The sequence below is a fragment of the Chaetodon trifascialis genome, chromosome 10 (assembly GCF_039877785.1).
Source record: "Chaetodon trifascialis isolate fChaTrf1 chromosome 10, fChaTrf1.hap1, whole genome shotgun sequence".
NCBI classification, from domain to species: domain Eukaryota; kingdom Metazoa; phylum Chordata; class Actinopteri; order Chaetodontiformes; family Chaetodontidae; genus Chaetodon; species Chaetodon trifascialis.
In genome coordinates, this window is record NC_092065.1 from 12,146,230 (window position 1) to 12,160,635 (window position 14,406).

General features: G+C 41.6%; 4 protein-coding genes across 4 annotated transcripts; 2 read left to right on the forward strand and 2 right to left on the reverse strand.

Annotated features, from left to right (window-relative positions):
• Positions 1 to 295: 295 nt before the first annotated feature.
• tspan3a (tetraspanin 3a) lies at positions 296 to 4,713 on the reverse strand. Its single transcript, XM_070972872.1, has 7 exons — positions 4,353 to 4,713; positions 3,338 to 3,529; positions 3,031 to 3,105; positions 2,713 to 2,814; positions 2,439 to 2,591; positions 2,246 to 2,329; positions 296 to 1,147 (listed from the first exon to the last, which is right to left on the reverse strand). Exons 1-7 carry the CDS (start codon positions 4,419 to 4,421, stop codon positions 1,055 to 1,057), a joined length of 768 nt encoding a protein of 255 aa, XP_070828973.1. The 5' UTR covers positions 4,422 to 4,713; the 3' UTR covers positions 296 to 1,054.
• A 781-nt stretch (positions 4,714 to 5,494) lies between these two features.
• ch25hl1.2 (cholesterol 25-hydroxylase like 1, tandem duplicate 2) lies at positions 5,495 to 6,328 on the reverse strand. Its single transcript, XM_070971909.1, has one exon. It carries the CDS (start codon positions 6,326 to 6,328, stop codon positions 5,495 to 5,497), a length of 834 nt encoding a protein of 277 aa, XP_070828010.1.
• A 1,323-nt stretch (positions 6,329 to 7,651) lies between these two features.
• LOC139337616 (uncharacterized) lies at positions 7,652 to 12,718 on the forward strand. Its single transcript, XM_070972296.1, has 12 exons — positions 7,652 to 7,771; positions 8,327 to 8,920; positions 9,419 to 9,478; positions 9,578 to 9,630; positions 9,715 to 9,859; positions 9,989 to 10,362; positions 10,456 to 10,684; positions 10,800 to 10,914; positions 11,146 to 11,260; positions 11,362 to 11,473; positions 11,717 to 11,829; positions 12,011 to 12,718. The coding sequence occupies exons 2-12, from the start codon at positions 8,339 to 8,341 to the stop codon at positions 12,078 to 12,080; spliced, it is 1,968 nt and encodes a 655-aa protein (XP_070828397.1). The 5' UTR covers positions 7,652 to 7,771; positions 8,327 to 8,338; the 3' UTR covers positions 12,081 to 12,718.
• Positions 12,719 to 13,018: 300 nt separating this feature from the next.
• ch25hl1.1 (cholesterol 25-hydroxylase like 1, tandem duplicate 1) lies at positions 13,019 to 13,907 on the forward strand. The gene has a single exon (XM_070972677.1). It carries the CDS (start codon positions 13,034 to 13,036, stop codon positions 13,859 to 13,861), a length of 828 nt encoding a protein of 275 aa, XP_070828778.1. The 5' UTR covers positions 13,019 to 13,033; the 3' UTR covers positions 13,862 to 13,907.
• The last annotated feature ends 499 nt before the right edge of the window (positions 13,908 to 14,406 follow it).

The following is a 14,406-nucleotide window of genomic DNA, read 5'->3' on the forward strand; positions in this document are numbered from 1 at the left end:
GTCTGCTCATTTCTGTAAGTTATGATATTCATGTGTTATATTTTGAGCCCATGGTAAACTAAAACCTAGCTTAAAGCTTAAAAGATTAGTTAGACAGAGACAACAACATTCAGACTGAATATGTGAACCCCTTAGACACCTCCCTCACGGGAAACTCCTGAACTTTGACCTCTTTTGGGACCAAGTTGACTTGTTCTTCCACTGACAACAGCCAGTGAATATGAGCCTTGTTTTGATGCAATTTCATCTCTGTGTAAAGATGTGAAATTTCTGTAAGAATTATAAAACACACTCCTTTAATTTCAAACTTTCCTCACATTTTATTTACATTCTTGAGTCTTGCCATTGCTACGTATCAGCAAATCAAGTCGTATAACTACTATCAGTAGACCGCTGAGATAAAAACAAACAGCTACAGGACAAAGTCTATCCAGAGTTAAGAATGCATTACTACTTGAAAAATCCCACATACTGAAGGGGATTACAAGAGCTGATTCTCAAAAGAAGGAAAAAGCCAGTTAAGTTAAATAGGGCAGTCATGTCTGTTATTTGTCACGTCTGCTGGTGAAAGGTGAGGCTTTAACCAAAAATGAGCTGTAACAGTGATAGCAGAATAGTAGTAGCAGCAGAAGTAGTAGTAGTAGTGGTGGTAGTAGCAGTAGTAGTGGAAGTACGGGGTAAAATTCTAGTCTTTTATTCAAGTATATGACATATTTAAATATACAATATTAAAGCAAAGCAGTACACAGTGCAAACTAACATATGAGGAAAGGACCCAGTCCACATTTCTCTTCATACATGACTAACCAGGTTTGAGTTTGGTAAGAATGAGGTCATGACGTCCTCAGAGCAACAGAATACTTCCTACATCCCATTACATTGACCATTAGACAATTTGGTCATAGCTTTTTTTTTTTTGGAAAAACAGGTAAAATACATAGCTTCGGTGTGGTTAGTGTTTTAAGGTTAGTGTGGTAATAGATTATTTCCATGCTCTCACCAGTGACACGTACATTCTGGAGGTGTTTTGTTATGGTGAGAAATGTGTTGTCCTTTATGCGTAGGTGCCCCCTGTGATGAGAAGCTCGTAGGCAGGATCTCTGCCTCTGCGGCACAGCACGACACAAGCGCACAGCATCCCCAGCATCTACGACAAAGAGAAAGGCGTCTGTTTACTGTTTTTAGTTTTGAAGGGTTGTTTACAGTTTAGCTGAATTTGAGCAATAAATCCACATTTATTATTTGTTTATTCTGAATTTGATGCAGCGACACATTTCAAAGAAGTGTTAACAGGTGCAACAAAAGACCGGGAAAGTAGTGGAATGCTCCAAAAACACCTGTTTGGACAGAGCCAGGTTAGCTGCTTCACCACTTGCAGTCTTTATTGGAAGCTTCGCTAATCTGCTGTTGGCTACAGCCTTTACATTTACTGGACAGACACACTGATACTGATCTTGTCAGGCATGTAGAAAATGACATATTGGGATTTTTAAGTCATTAAGTATCTCTTTGCTGTAAAACACGGGGGTTGATTCCTGCAGACATTTGTCACTTCACTACTTTATCTGACAGAGTGAGAAAAACCTACAAAAAGTCCTACACAGCATCTACAAGGGAAGCCTGTTGCTCAGCTTCTGAAGTTCTGAAACAGACAGAAAGCGCGATACAAACGTCCACTGCCTCAAGTCACTGTTCTGTCTTCCATGTCACCCCCAAATGTTTACATTTCTTTGTTTTCCCAGCTATACTGAAAACATACTGGACTGTGAAATGTGTGTACCGTTACACCCCAACCTACGACAGCAACAAATTATTATTTCCCCTCTCTTATTAGCAAAGAGCAGGGTACAAAACATTCATCTAGCAGCCTCCTCTTTCTCACTGTCACCAGCTAGAACGACAAGCCGAACCAGCGGACAGATCAGCTGTCAGGGATTAAAAGTTAATTCTGTGAGTAACTTGATGGCAGGCCAAAATAAAACTTGGCTGTTGCCTGAAGGCTGGTGTCTGTGCTCTGCCACAGAGTGTTGAGGAGGTAAAAGACCCGTCACTCCATACCACCACACAACCACTTGTGGACTGAGATGACTCACTAGTCCCAACCTGTCAAACAGCGCGATGCGTCTTCTCTCCCTCTTAATTTTTTTACAACATTTAAGTATTATAGTGGACTCAGTATCAGCAGATACTCGATGTTTAAGGGCTGAGTTTTCAATTAAAAACTGCTGATGTGAAAGTTACATACCTGGATGGCAGCAAATGTCAGTGCAGTTCCAATGACGTACATCATGATCTCCTTCAGCTTCTTCACAACCAGAGCTTCACAACCCTGTAACACCGAGAACATGTTCAAATATATGAGACTATAACAAGTCACTCCTCTTTAAAGATAAGTGCTGTTTGCTTTGAAAATGTGACAAATTTAGAGGTTGATTTACTTCTGGGTAGAGATCTTCAGGATGAGCCAGGGACCCTGTGCAGCTTCCTACATTATTTTTACAGCAGCTGATGGGTACGCTGTTGTTTTTGGATTCTTCATACCAGTGTGTATACTGCCAGTCTGAGTAATTGTGGATCCCGCAGCACTGAAGCTGTTAAAATGAAGATGAAAACTCAAGATGACTGTCAACATCTTGTTCAGTCAGAACACTTCTGATAGAAATACAGATGAAACATCATTACATCTCACTGACAGAGGATTTCTGTCCTCACCTGTTTCTGAACGTAGTCGATGGCGCGACTCTGGGCATTGCTGTTGGTGCCATTGTAGTCATCGTACACTTTCTTAATGGAACTATTAACTTCATCTTCAACCTGGCAATGTTTAAGAAAGGTCAGATTACACATATGGCGAAGCATCTTCTTGGGTGGAACAATGCACCAAGATTGTGCAAACAGGCAGATTAGATTAGGTATCTATGACTGACAGATGCTTCTCACTCTTGGTGGGTGTGAACTGCTGGGTGACAAGTTCAACATCAAACAAGGTCAAGACAAACAAACGTAGTAACTCGTATTTGGCTTTCTAACCTTTGCTCTGTAAATGTATCCGAGAACCACCACTGCGACTTCCGTCATGAAAACCAGCAGGAGAATGACGACAAACTGTGGATCGAATTTCAAAACTTCAGACGCATAGACAACAGACAAAAGCTAATGTGCATACGAGCAAAACGCGGACTGTCTGACACTTTTGCATTGCTCAGGTTAAACAGAAAACCACTGCTTGTGAAAAAAGGGTTGAATGATGCAGTTTCTGCTCCATAATGTTTCAAAGTTCGTTAATCACTTCCACCTGAACACCCTCATCTATCCAGCTGCAAACTACTTCACTGACCGTTGTAAGACCACAGTAGCTTTCTCTCACTGTAGCGCAGCATCCAATGAGCCCAATAATGAAAAGGAGGGCTCCAACTGCAATAATGGTCACTGCTGGGATGAGCGTGTACACGTCTTCAAAGAAGTGATCGTAGTCATCGTATGTAATGAAGACATAGGCTCCAACATAGCACAGGATACCAGCAGCAGCCTGTGGGAGAAATGAAGGGGTGACACAGCATAAAAAACTCAATTCACTGCAACAGAGGAGCAAAAGATGTTTCACAATTTTTTCTTCGCTTTCTTTAAATTATCTGGTTTCTGCTGCACCATTGATATACATGAAGATGAACCGACTGATGTGCTTACATACAGTATATCACCGCTGAGAGTGCTCTTGCTGAATAGAAAGAAAGATGCTGTGCATTCATTTGACGGCTATGGTTACTTTGCAGGTTCAAATTTGACACACAAAACACACTGATGTGATTTTAGCAGGTTTGACTACCCAGAGGTATACAGTCAAAAGTGGCGCCATCTCAAACTGCTGCAACACTGAAATGCTATTTACATATTTATGCAGCAGAAACCATACATACCCAACCATAACCTACACACGAAAATAAACTTCTAAATGTATTTTGAACTTGGTTTACTAACTGCCCTCTGGTGTTTGAACGCTATTATCGAAATGTTTGGTTCAGTCTTAATCTCTGCTGTTTGGGGATTTAGGTTAACCCAGCGTTACAGCCCGCAGCGAGGGTCAAAACAGAGATAGTTTGACTTCAGTAAGATACGGTGCATTTTGAGTCTTTATACTCTAAAATGAGATGAAATGTTGTCAGTGGGAATTGTTACACCTACTACACCACGTCTCTTGAGTAATTTGTTTCCGACAGCCCTCTGAAACTAATCCCTCCCTGGCAAAACAAAGGTCGGTTCCCGCAGCTAGCAGAGCAGCTGGCCGGGCACACAGCTAGCTAGCTGGAGCGATGTGACGCACGTTTAAAACTGTCACAAACCTCCAAACTTACCCAAAATGTCAGGTTGAGAAAGACCAGGACTGTCTTAGACGACGTGATACCGCACTGTCCCATCTTCATTAATGCTGTACGTGTTGGAAAATGGTGCAGGTTACTACTCAGACATGTCCCGGCCAGCTCCACCACTCGCACTCCATATCCCAACTCGGTGACACTGGATCTGGTAACGACAGCGACGCAGCGCCACCAACACGACCAGAATAACAACAGACTCACCGGGAACCAAATACGGAAGTGTCCCAGAATTTAGCTTTATAACGGGTCAGAAAATACTATTGCCATATTTCAACTTTAACTGTAAGTCTTTTTATTCGCGGCATATGCTGTCAACTGTTAAAAATAAAAGTACGTTAAAGTCATGGTTGAGTATTTTGCTGCCATCTAGTGATGAAAAAATATAATTCGACTTTTACCTGCTTGTGCCTCATATATAAAACATTATTTGAGTATCAGTGCCAACCTGGACTCACTGGTCAAATTACACGACCTCAGTAATACTAGAGGAAAACTGGAAATCCAAAGATAAGGTAATTTATGGTTGAAAAATAAAAGGGAAAACATATTAATCTCAGATCTGCGGTCACTAAATGATCAACATGAGCACTTTGTTGTGCTTGACACAACTGCATTGAATATTTTACAGTGTAATAAATGTAATCAAATGATTTTGTCCCTTTTGTCCACTCAATCAAATGAAATAAAACCCACTGAAAGGAAACAAAACACGGGGTAAAGATTGAAAGGATGGCTCAAAGGATTATTTACATGAGGACGAATGTAATGTAAGCCACGTCTAAAGCTCAGGATCATTTTCAGAGTAAAGAAACCAGACACATTGGGAGGTACACTTTCAGGCATTATTTAGATTGTGCAGAAAATTACAACATGTTCAAACTTTTCAAGATATGATCGGCATATTTGCTCATTATCATTGAACTACAGGAAACTTTTAAAACATCTTATTGTGACGGTGTCATTTTATTCAGATACAACACAGTTACATGGTTCCATTTGTGTGTGAAGGAAAATTTAAGATTTAGAAAAGTTATAGGGTTTTCTTCACATCTTAATATCCATATAATTTTGAAAAACACATAAAAGGACACAGCTGCTACCAGTAGTGTTAAAGCCTTCTATTTCACAGCAGTAGAGAAGCTGAAGTCAGCATGCGTGCCAAATATTTTATCCCAGTGGCTGAAGTGTGGTGCAAAATTGGTGTTGGGTTTCTGATGGTGCACATCATGTTTGCTGGGCCCTCCATAGATGCCAAAAGGTATCAGACGAGATGTGGACCAGGGGAAATCATATCCACAGTGATCCTCTATAGAAACGTAGACATGCAACACCATGAACGTCCATGTGGTGAGTAGGTGGCATCTCAGGATCACAGGATTCAGTGTGGTCCAAAAGCCCACTGTGACCAACTCCCAGCCGCCAAGACACTGAGTGGCTAGAGCAAAGGGAGATGAGTAGTTATGATGGATGGCATGGAAAGTGACATACAGCCAGCGGATCCTGTGATGGAGCAGGTGCCAGATGAAGTACTGGAAGTCAAAGAGCAGCAGGTTGCCTATCACACCAGCAATCAGCTCCAGCAGGGACGGGGCCTGGTCCGGCAGGTCCACAGGTGGCCTCCATGTCCACTGGGCCACAGATGCTGGGAGCACAAGAAACACATGGTTGTACAAGGTAACACCTGCACAGTGCAGCAGTGTAGAGGCTGTCGGACGACGGCTGGGTTGGATCTTGAATTGCTGGACCCATGTCCACCTGTCTCCCATGATGTCGCAAACAAGGAGAGGGAGGCACAAAACGAAGTAGGAAGACACAGTCAGAACAATGGGAAAGAGAGGAGATCTCAAATACTCTCTGTAATTGAGCTTTAGGCTGTCCCACAGAGGCTGCAGCAAAGAGTTATTTCCTAAACATCTTATCCAAAGATCTACGCTGGTGTCTTCAAGATACATCCTGAAGGTGAATATCTTATAAATGCCAGAGGAATGTAGAAGTTTCAGCCAGCAACAGCAGCTATGGTAAAGACTTTTTTCCATGAGAGTCTGCTTGTGTTTTGCTCACTGTGTAGTGTCAAGTAACAGACAGGTGCAACAGTGCAACAAATTATTCATACATTCTGGGTAACCGGTAACATATAGCTTTACACATGATGAATTGTTCAGCATGGAAAATTATTTAAAAAAAGTGTGACTTAACTCTCTCAAACTTTTTGTTAGTGCTGTATCTTTGTCATTTACACTGATACACAAGCACATATCTGTTCTCACAAGCTTTTAATTAGCCTTTTATGTGTGTTTGTTTGTTTTAAGACATTATCTCTGCTTTATGCATTTTAAATGTATTACCATCTTGCTTTTATCCTGAAGCACATTGAGTCTATGGTTTCCATATGAAATGTGCTTTACAAATAAAATTGACACAAAAACATGATGAGGATGCCAAAAGGGAAAAAGGAATATTTTTACAAGTCATGTTTTTTTTTTTTTTTTTTTTTTTTATAAAAATGAAAATAGAATAAAAGAATGCAAAATGCAAAAAATGTTAAAAATATGTAGCACATATATGTTTCTTTGGTGTGTTCAGGTGAGCACTTGAACTGATGCAGTCCAGATTTTAACAGCAGGTCTGTTTGAATGTGAACCAAGTGCACAATCTGGACAATATTTAGCATAAAATATACAAAATGCAATTATATGTGTATATAAGGTCAATGTTAAATGTATAATAAAGTACAACAGCTTTCATTTTTATTATTCTGATGTTTAAAACTTACTTCAACAGGCCCACACAGAGATGAAAAAAGTGTTGAGAAAACAATCTCACCACAAGGTCCATTCAGTAGCTGCTCTGGAGCTTTCAATCAAAAGGTCTAGTTTTCCTACTGAATTGGACTTGTGGTGTAATTGTCTTCCCACATCAAGAATTTCAAGCCAACATCATGACTGGGCAAACTCCATCTGCTGATAAAGATAATGTGATATGATTGAAATCCAGAGTAGTTATTCAATAAACCATGTATAGTGAGACTGTTTACTATTTACTTTACAAATAAATAATAAATGAACTTTGAACCTGAGGAGAGAAGTGCACTGACCCTCCCAAACTGTAGAGGGCGAAAAAAGATTTATATCCACCGGGACTTTTCGACAGCCTGTAACTATGACTATAATCCCTATAACCTTAATACATGATCGCCTCACGGACCCGATTGTTCTCCCAAGCGAATCGGAACTTTTCGTCGTACGCGATGACGCAAAACTACTTCGCTGTTCTTTAATACGCACGTTTCCTGTAGCACGTAACGGCATCACTTGACAGTTAGCAGTTCAAGCTACTTTTTAATTCTTCTCAATACACGGAATAAACCTTTACGCGGACCCTTGTGTTTATTTCAGGTAACGCCATCTTCCAACAATAATTAACTTATTCTGAATTGAGTCGGAAGAGACACTTGTCCCTTACAGCTGTGCGTAAAGTTAAGCTAATGGCTGTCTTTTTAGTGCTCATAGTGAATACTGGGCTGGTTAACATTAGAGCAAAGTGTGAACAACTAAACAGTCTACTTTTAGGGGGTAACGTAATCCTACTTAAAAACAATTAAAGATGATGCGGATGATGAGACGACCCCTGTCTATTTGTGTATGCCAAATGTAGGAAACCAATTTCAACAAAACTGGGTTGTTTTTTTTAGATAGCTAGACCATCCAAGTTTAGCTGTAAAAGAGGTTAACGTCCATCAGATACACCATTAAATATGTGAGGTTTTTTGTCTTTTCCTGAAGGGGGCTTTTTTGTGTATGCTTGACAGCAGCTGTTAGAGTGCAGGTGAAGAAGAGACTTGATTTGATTGGCTGTATCAAAATATGGTATCTATGGTAATTGATGGAGAATTTCATATATATCAAAGAAGCACTTAAATCTCTACAATCTGTGTTACTCCATTCATCCAGGTGTTAATAACAATGGCGGATGGTGAGGGCGACAAGACAGATGAATCAGAGCCTGTGCTTCATACACAGCAGCTTTGTCGCTTCTTCTCTCAAGGAAAACACTGCAGTTTTGGCAAGAAATGCAGATTCCTACACGTGAGAGATGATGCCAAAGCTCTTGAGAAGGAAACCATCAGGACACCTGGCCAATCAGACATCACATCTCCAAATTCAGAGGCCCCTGGAGGAAATGTTGGGCACAGGCCACCTCCCACAGTCAGCCGGCGCCCATGTCGCTACTTTATCTCAGGCCACTGCACCATGGAAGACAGATGCCGCTTCTGGCATCCACCACAATTACCCCCACTGGATGACAGGGCTGTTCCTGGCAATTACGGAAGACCCGCCCAAAGGATGCCACCAGTACCCCGTCCCAGCATCCTCCAGGAGGTCAAGCTTTGCGACCTGACAGAGGATGCCAAGAAGCAGCTACGAGACACTGAGATCAAGCAGTTGAAGAAGCGTTTTCCCAAAGATCAGCTGATTATTCAGGAAAGAAGTGATGGCAAACTGACTTATTACAGGGCAACAGTCGAGGCCACTGACCCAGACTGGGTAAACATTTTCTTCTACCTTCTTTCTCTTCTCCTCACCTGAGAGTTTAGATCTTAAATCCACCCACATATGACTTCTATAGTACAGCACAGCACAGTTTTCATTTGTGAACTCCTTAACTGATCAACACAGAGTGACAGCGCCCATGATTATGTTAGTGTGATGGTGTAGTTGTTAATTCGTACAGGATAACAGGATTTGTATCAATTAAACTGCACCGCTGAGATTAAATTAAGCCTATTTGTTAAAGAGGAAATGGGGTAAAGCAGTGATTAAAACTTGGCTAGTTTGGCTCATTTGACAACAAGTATTTTAGAAGGATTAATTTGGTATTCCACCATCCCCTTATGGTGTTTCTTAGCCACTAACCCATGTATTTTCATGTAAATCAGTAATGAATTACCTTTTTCATGCTTTGGGTTGATCATAGGTTCCACAGATGAAACTGACACCACAGTAGTATCTGGAAATATGTTAACTCTGCATTTTTACTTCTAGCCTTTTGATCTGAAAGCAATTGACATCATGGTGAGCTTCCCAGACAGTTACCCCCAGGAGGTAAAGACCACTGCTTCCATTTACATCACATGTAATTAAACTACACAGTAAATGGTTGACATGGAAAGATCAGTTCCTCATCACCTTGGTGTGTTTTAGATTTTCACATTGGACATACCGATGGACCAGGATCTGCCGCTGGTAATGCAGAGGTAAAAGCATGTGCAGTTTTATTTAAACATTTAATGTTTAGAGTCATTTTGCATTAACGTTTCTGTAAATCTCTGGCCATATAGACATGTACAGCAAGCATCATTGGAGTGGCTTCAAGCTAAGCATGCAACCAATCAGCTTCTTGGAAAGGTAGAGCTGCTCTTCCGGCCTTTTCTTCGCTGGCTCGATCGCAGTTTGGAGAGACTTTTCACTGAAGGGGCCAGGCAGGTGAGACCACAACCTGCACGGACAGGAGATTATGAAATGTTATCATGTTTTTACCCTTTTAGTTAAATGAAATTACCTGTAAATACCTGCTGATAATATGATTTCCTATTGTTTTGAATGTTTTTGCAGTTGAAAAAAGACACTGATTTGGAAAAAGCTGGATTGCAGTTTATATCATACCAGGAGCTCCAGGCAGCAGTGTGTGAAAAATCAGGGACGGATCGCTTATCTGACCCTGCCTGTGCTGATGCGGATGAGGGGAAATGGGAGAAGACAGAAGGTGAGAGGAGAATGGAGGGAGAGAAGTTAGTGCAGCGGGAGGGATCAGATTGTGATGAAGGGCAGGAGCAGGAGAAAGAGGAGGAGGCCAGTCATTTGGTGGAGAACATCAAGATCAGTGATCCTCGCAGAGGCACAGAGGTGAAGCTGCTGGGACTGAGGCTGGGAGAGAACACAGCCACTGTAGTGGCCCAACAAATCACAGTTTGCCTTCAATGTAACAGGTAAGGAAAGAAGAGCTCAATGCCACAAACACAAATTAGTTTGTTTAGTCAGGACCAGCAATGAAAGCTTGACTGTATGTCGACTGTCTGCAGGTGTAAGGTAACTGCAGACCTGACGCTGACTGGAAGGACACCCTGCACGGCTCAGTGTGACAAGTGCAGCGCAAGCATCAATGCTGCGTTCAGGCCCTGCATGCTGCACCATTACAGCGATGTCCTGGGATACCTGGACCTTCACAATGCTGCACCTGCTGACCTTGTGCTCCAGGAGTGTGACCTCATTGTGGGCTGCCTCAGCTGCTCTCAGGATTGTCCTGTGCAGGTGATAAAGGATGTCCTGCTTAACACCACACATCTGTTTTATGTGGAAATCAGCTGCATTAAATGTCCTGATGAAAACATTCTGAACTAATTTTTTTCTCTGTAATTTTCCTCAGAATCTTTCCTATGGTCAAACAAAGGAGTTTAATTGTGAACACTGCCACAGCAAACTCAGCATTTTGGCTGACAGCACAAGGTTCCAGTACATTCAGCCTCGCGCCAACAAAACAGGTTAGAGCTCACTTACATTTGCTATCAAAAGGATCAGCAAAGGTTTAAGGTCTTGCAACAACAAACTGCCACAGTTGGCTCTCTGACCACTTACCTCACAGTTATTTAAAAGGATACACACAGTGCACAAACCCTTTTAAATATGAGCATTAAGCATATGAAAAATGTTTGCTGTACCTAAACAGACCAGACAGGCCAATCTAATGTGATTATTTCCCCCCTTTCTTGCAGGTTCATGTGCATTTGCTGTTAATTATAAGATCAGAGATCCTGCTGTGCAAAAGGGGAAGCCACTGCCAGAAAAAGGAGCGTGCAAACATTACAAACAGAGCCATCGCTGGCTGAGGTATCGTCACTGTCACTGTCTCATTTCACAAATCTGGCATGGAAGCTCTGAGAAGAACTTGTAGAATATCACAAAACCTTTGCGACGTTGACTGCCCTCAGGTTTCCCTGCTGTGGCCGGGCTTACCCCTGTGATGTGTGCCACGATGAGGACCAGGACCACCCCATGGAACTGGCCACCAGGATGATCTGTGGTTACTGTGCCAAAGAACAAGTGAGCTGTGAATATTAGATTTTAGAGGTGCCGTGTATAGACTTAAGTACTTATATTTATTGTAATTATTAAAGGAGTGAGAAACGTAGAGAGGCAGTGCTGGAGGTGCATATGCGCTGTCTTGACCGAGTCATTTCAATCCTTAATTAAAAGCTACTAAATTTGATTCCAGCAAGAAACAGGAATACATACATGCTGATGTTAGACTTTAACATTTTAGCCCTGCATTGTTTGTTATTGCAGTCTTACAGTAACAGAAAGCCTTGCATCAGCTGTGGAAGCATGATGACGAAAGGTACACGCACCAGCCACTGGGAGGGGGGACTGGGATGCAGAAACAAAGTCAAAATGGGCAGGTACATCCCCCCCCAACCACGTTTAGACTGATACCATTATGTTGTCATGTAATGTTATAATACACCGAGACAAAAGTGGAGCTTAAACTGTAATTCACAACACAACACAGTGGTAGCAGTGGGAACATTTTATTCATTGAAAAACTGGTTGAAAGGTTGTTTGTTTTTTCTCTCACTTCAGAAATGATCGACAAAAATATGCCAACACCAATAAAACTGTTTCAAGGAAAGCAGCCAGTGATAAGAAGTAGATGAAGAAGAAGAAGAAGAAGAAGAAGAAGAAGAAGAAGAAGAAGAAGAAGAAGAAGAAGAAGAAGAAGAAGAGCATCATTGCCTTAATCTGTGAAAACACTATGTAATTCACTATATGACTTCAATGAAATTGCCATTTTCTCCCAATAAATCATGTTGTTATGATCATTCACTGTGAAACAGTGTTAATATATTTGATCTGAAGATTAAATGTAGATGGAATTGGTTTGTTTTCAAATCCGGCACATTTATCAAGGTTTAACTTGAAGTTATTACATTTAATAGGATAGACAGAACTTGCAAAGGAGAAATGTGTGGAGGTGATTTGATCAGATTACAGATCGTATTAAAAGGTAATCTGTTAAATTTCAAGATTTCCAGCATTGCAATCCATCTGTAGAATGGACAGTGCAATAACTGTTTTAAGTTATCAAAAATACAAAATGCAGAGTTAGGACTGACTATTTTATGAAGCATCAGGTGGTCCAAATTCCCCTGAGATGTTTTGACACCATGTTAGATCAACATTAAATGAAGTGATTGTTTAGTGTTTTAATTTTAAGATGTTGAGATGTTTATGGAAAATAAAATGAAAATCTATTCTGCAATTTTGGTAATAAAACAAATATTTGGGCATATTTCTCTTTTTTCTCCTCTTTCCATGCATTAAAAATGTTTAGTTTTGCACTAGTTCATAGAGTTAAAGCTTATCAGTTTGTTGAGGCTACCACATGTTCTTGAATGTTTCTGTTAATCTTCTTGTGAAGGTCTGCTGGTTGACATTGAGCTGCTGGGGGGGTGGGGGTGGGGGGACCTGCTGGTCTGTTCTGATTGAGAGAAAGCAGCTTCTGTTGAACCCCACTATATAAAGGCAGAACTTTTTCTTGATCCTGCACCTTGCAGCAGCAGCAGCAGCAGCAGCAGCAGCAGCCTTCAGTGGCACCTCAGTGAGATGATGAACATCAGTGAGCTCCCTCTGCAGCTCCTGCCCTCCAGGGCCTCGGGCCGTCTCCTGCAGCCGTTCTGGGATTACTTGCTTTTTCACCACCTGCCTCTCATCTCATCTCCTTTTTTCCCTGTCCTGCTCGCCTTCTCCAGCTATTTTGTCTTCAGCATACCTTTTGCTGCGCTGGACATCTTGGGAGAAAGAGCGCCTTTATTCTATCAGTACAAGATCCAACCAGACAGGCAGCCAACGGTCAGGATGATGGCTAAAAGCTTCATGACAGCACTGTATAACCACGTATTCTTTGTTCTGCCAGCTGTGATAATTAGCATGTTCATCCTGCCCACACCAACCCTGCCACAGGATGCTCCAACTCTATATGAGGTATTCGTAGGTGGGCTGGCTGTGCTTCTCCTCTTTGACACTCAGTACTATATTTGGCATTTCATACATCACAAGAATCCACAGCTTTACCGGTGGATCCATGCAATCCACCATGAATACATGGCGCCTTTCTCTTGGTCGACTGAGCAGCTCAGCATCCCAGAACTGATGACTGTTGGATTCTGGAGCAACCAGGACCCAATTATTTTAAAGTGCCACCCACTGACCACATGGTGCATCACAGTCTTCAGTATCTGGATGTCAGTGGAGGACCACATAGGCTATGACCTGCCTTGGACCCTCAACCACCTGGTGCCTTTCGGTCTGCTGGGCGGCGCGCCGGCTCACGACATGCACCACCAGAAGCCGAGCAGTAACTACGCTCCTTTCTTCAGCCACTGGGACAGAATCTTTGGCACAGCTGTTCCTCTGAAGAAAAAAACTATTTGAAGATAATAACAAGTGAATGCAAATCTGTAAATACTGCACGCTCAGCCTTTTTGTGAAATCCAGTGTGTTTAAATGCTATTGTCTTTAATTTTGTCACACTGCCTCTTAGTTGCTCCACCAGGGCTTCTTTGCTGCTTTCTCAGTGGACAGTGTGCCTAAACTTGTGAAAAACAATACAAAAGTTGTATTTTTTTTATGGTGTTTGATTCAATAAAACCAAGATCCTCCCACTATAATTCCTGTGTTACATGGAATAAGTCGTTAAATACATTATTCTCCATGCATTATGTGCATAATAACACTTCATTCAAGTCATTCCAATCCAGTCATCAACAATATTTGCAAGCAAAGCAAGAACTTCCTGCAACTTGCTGTTCTTCTCACAATCTCCTTACATAATTCAAAATCCTTGAAAGAGCCTTAAATCAGCAATATTTTCCTTACAAATTCCACAAAGGAACAAGGAGCTTTTGAACAAGAAAATTAGTCGGGCCTGTCACCAAGAGGTCAAGTTCAACACATGGAGTTCACATTAACTTGTACTC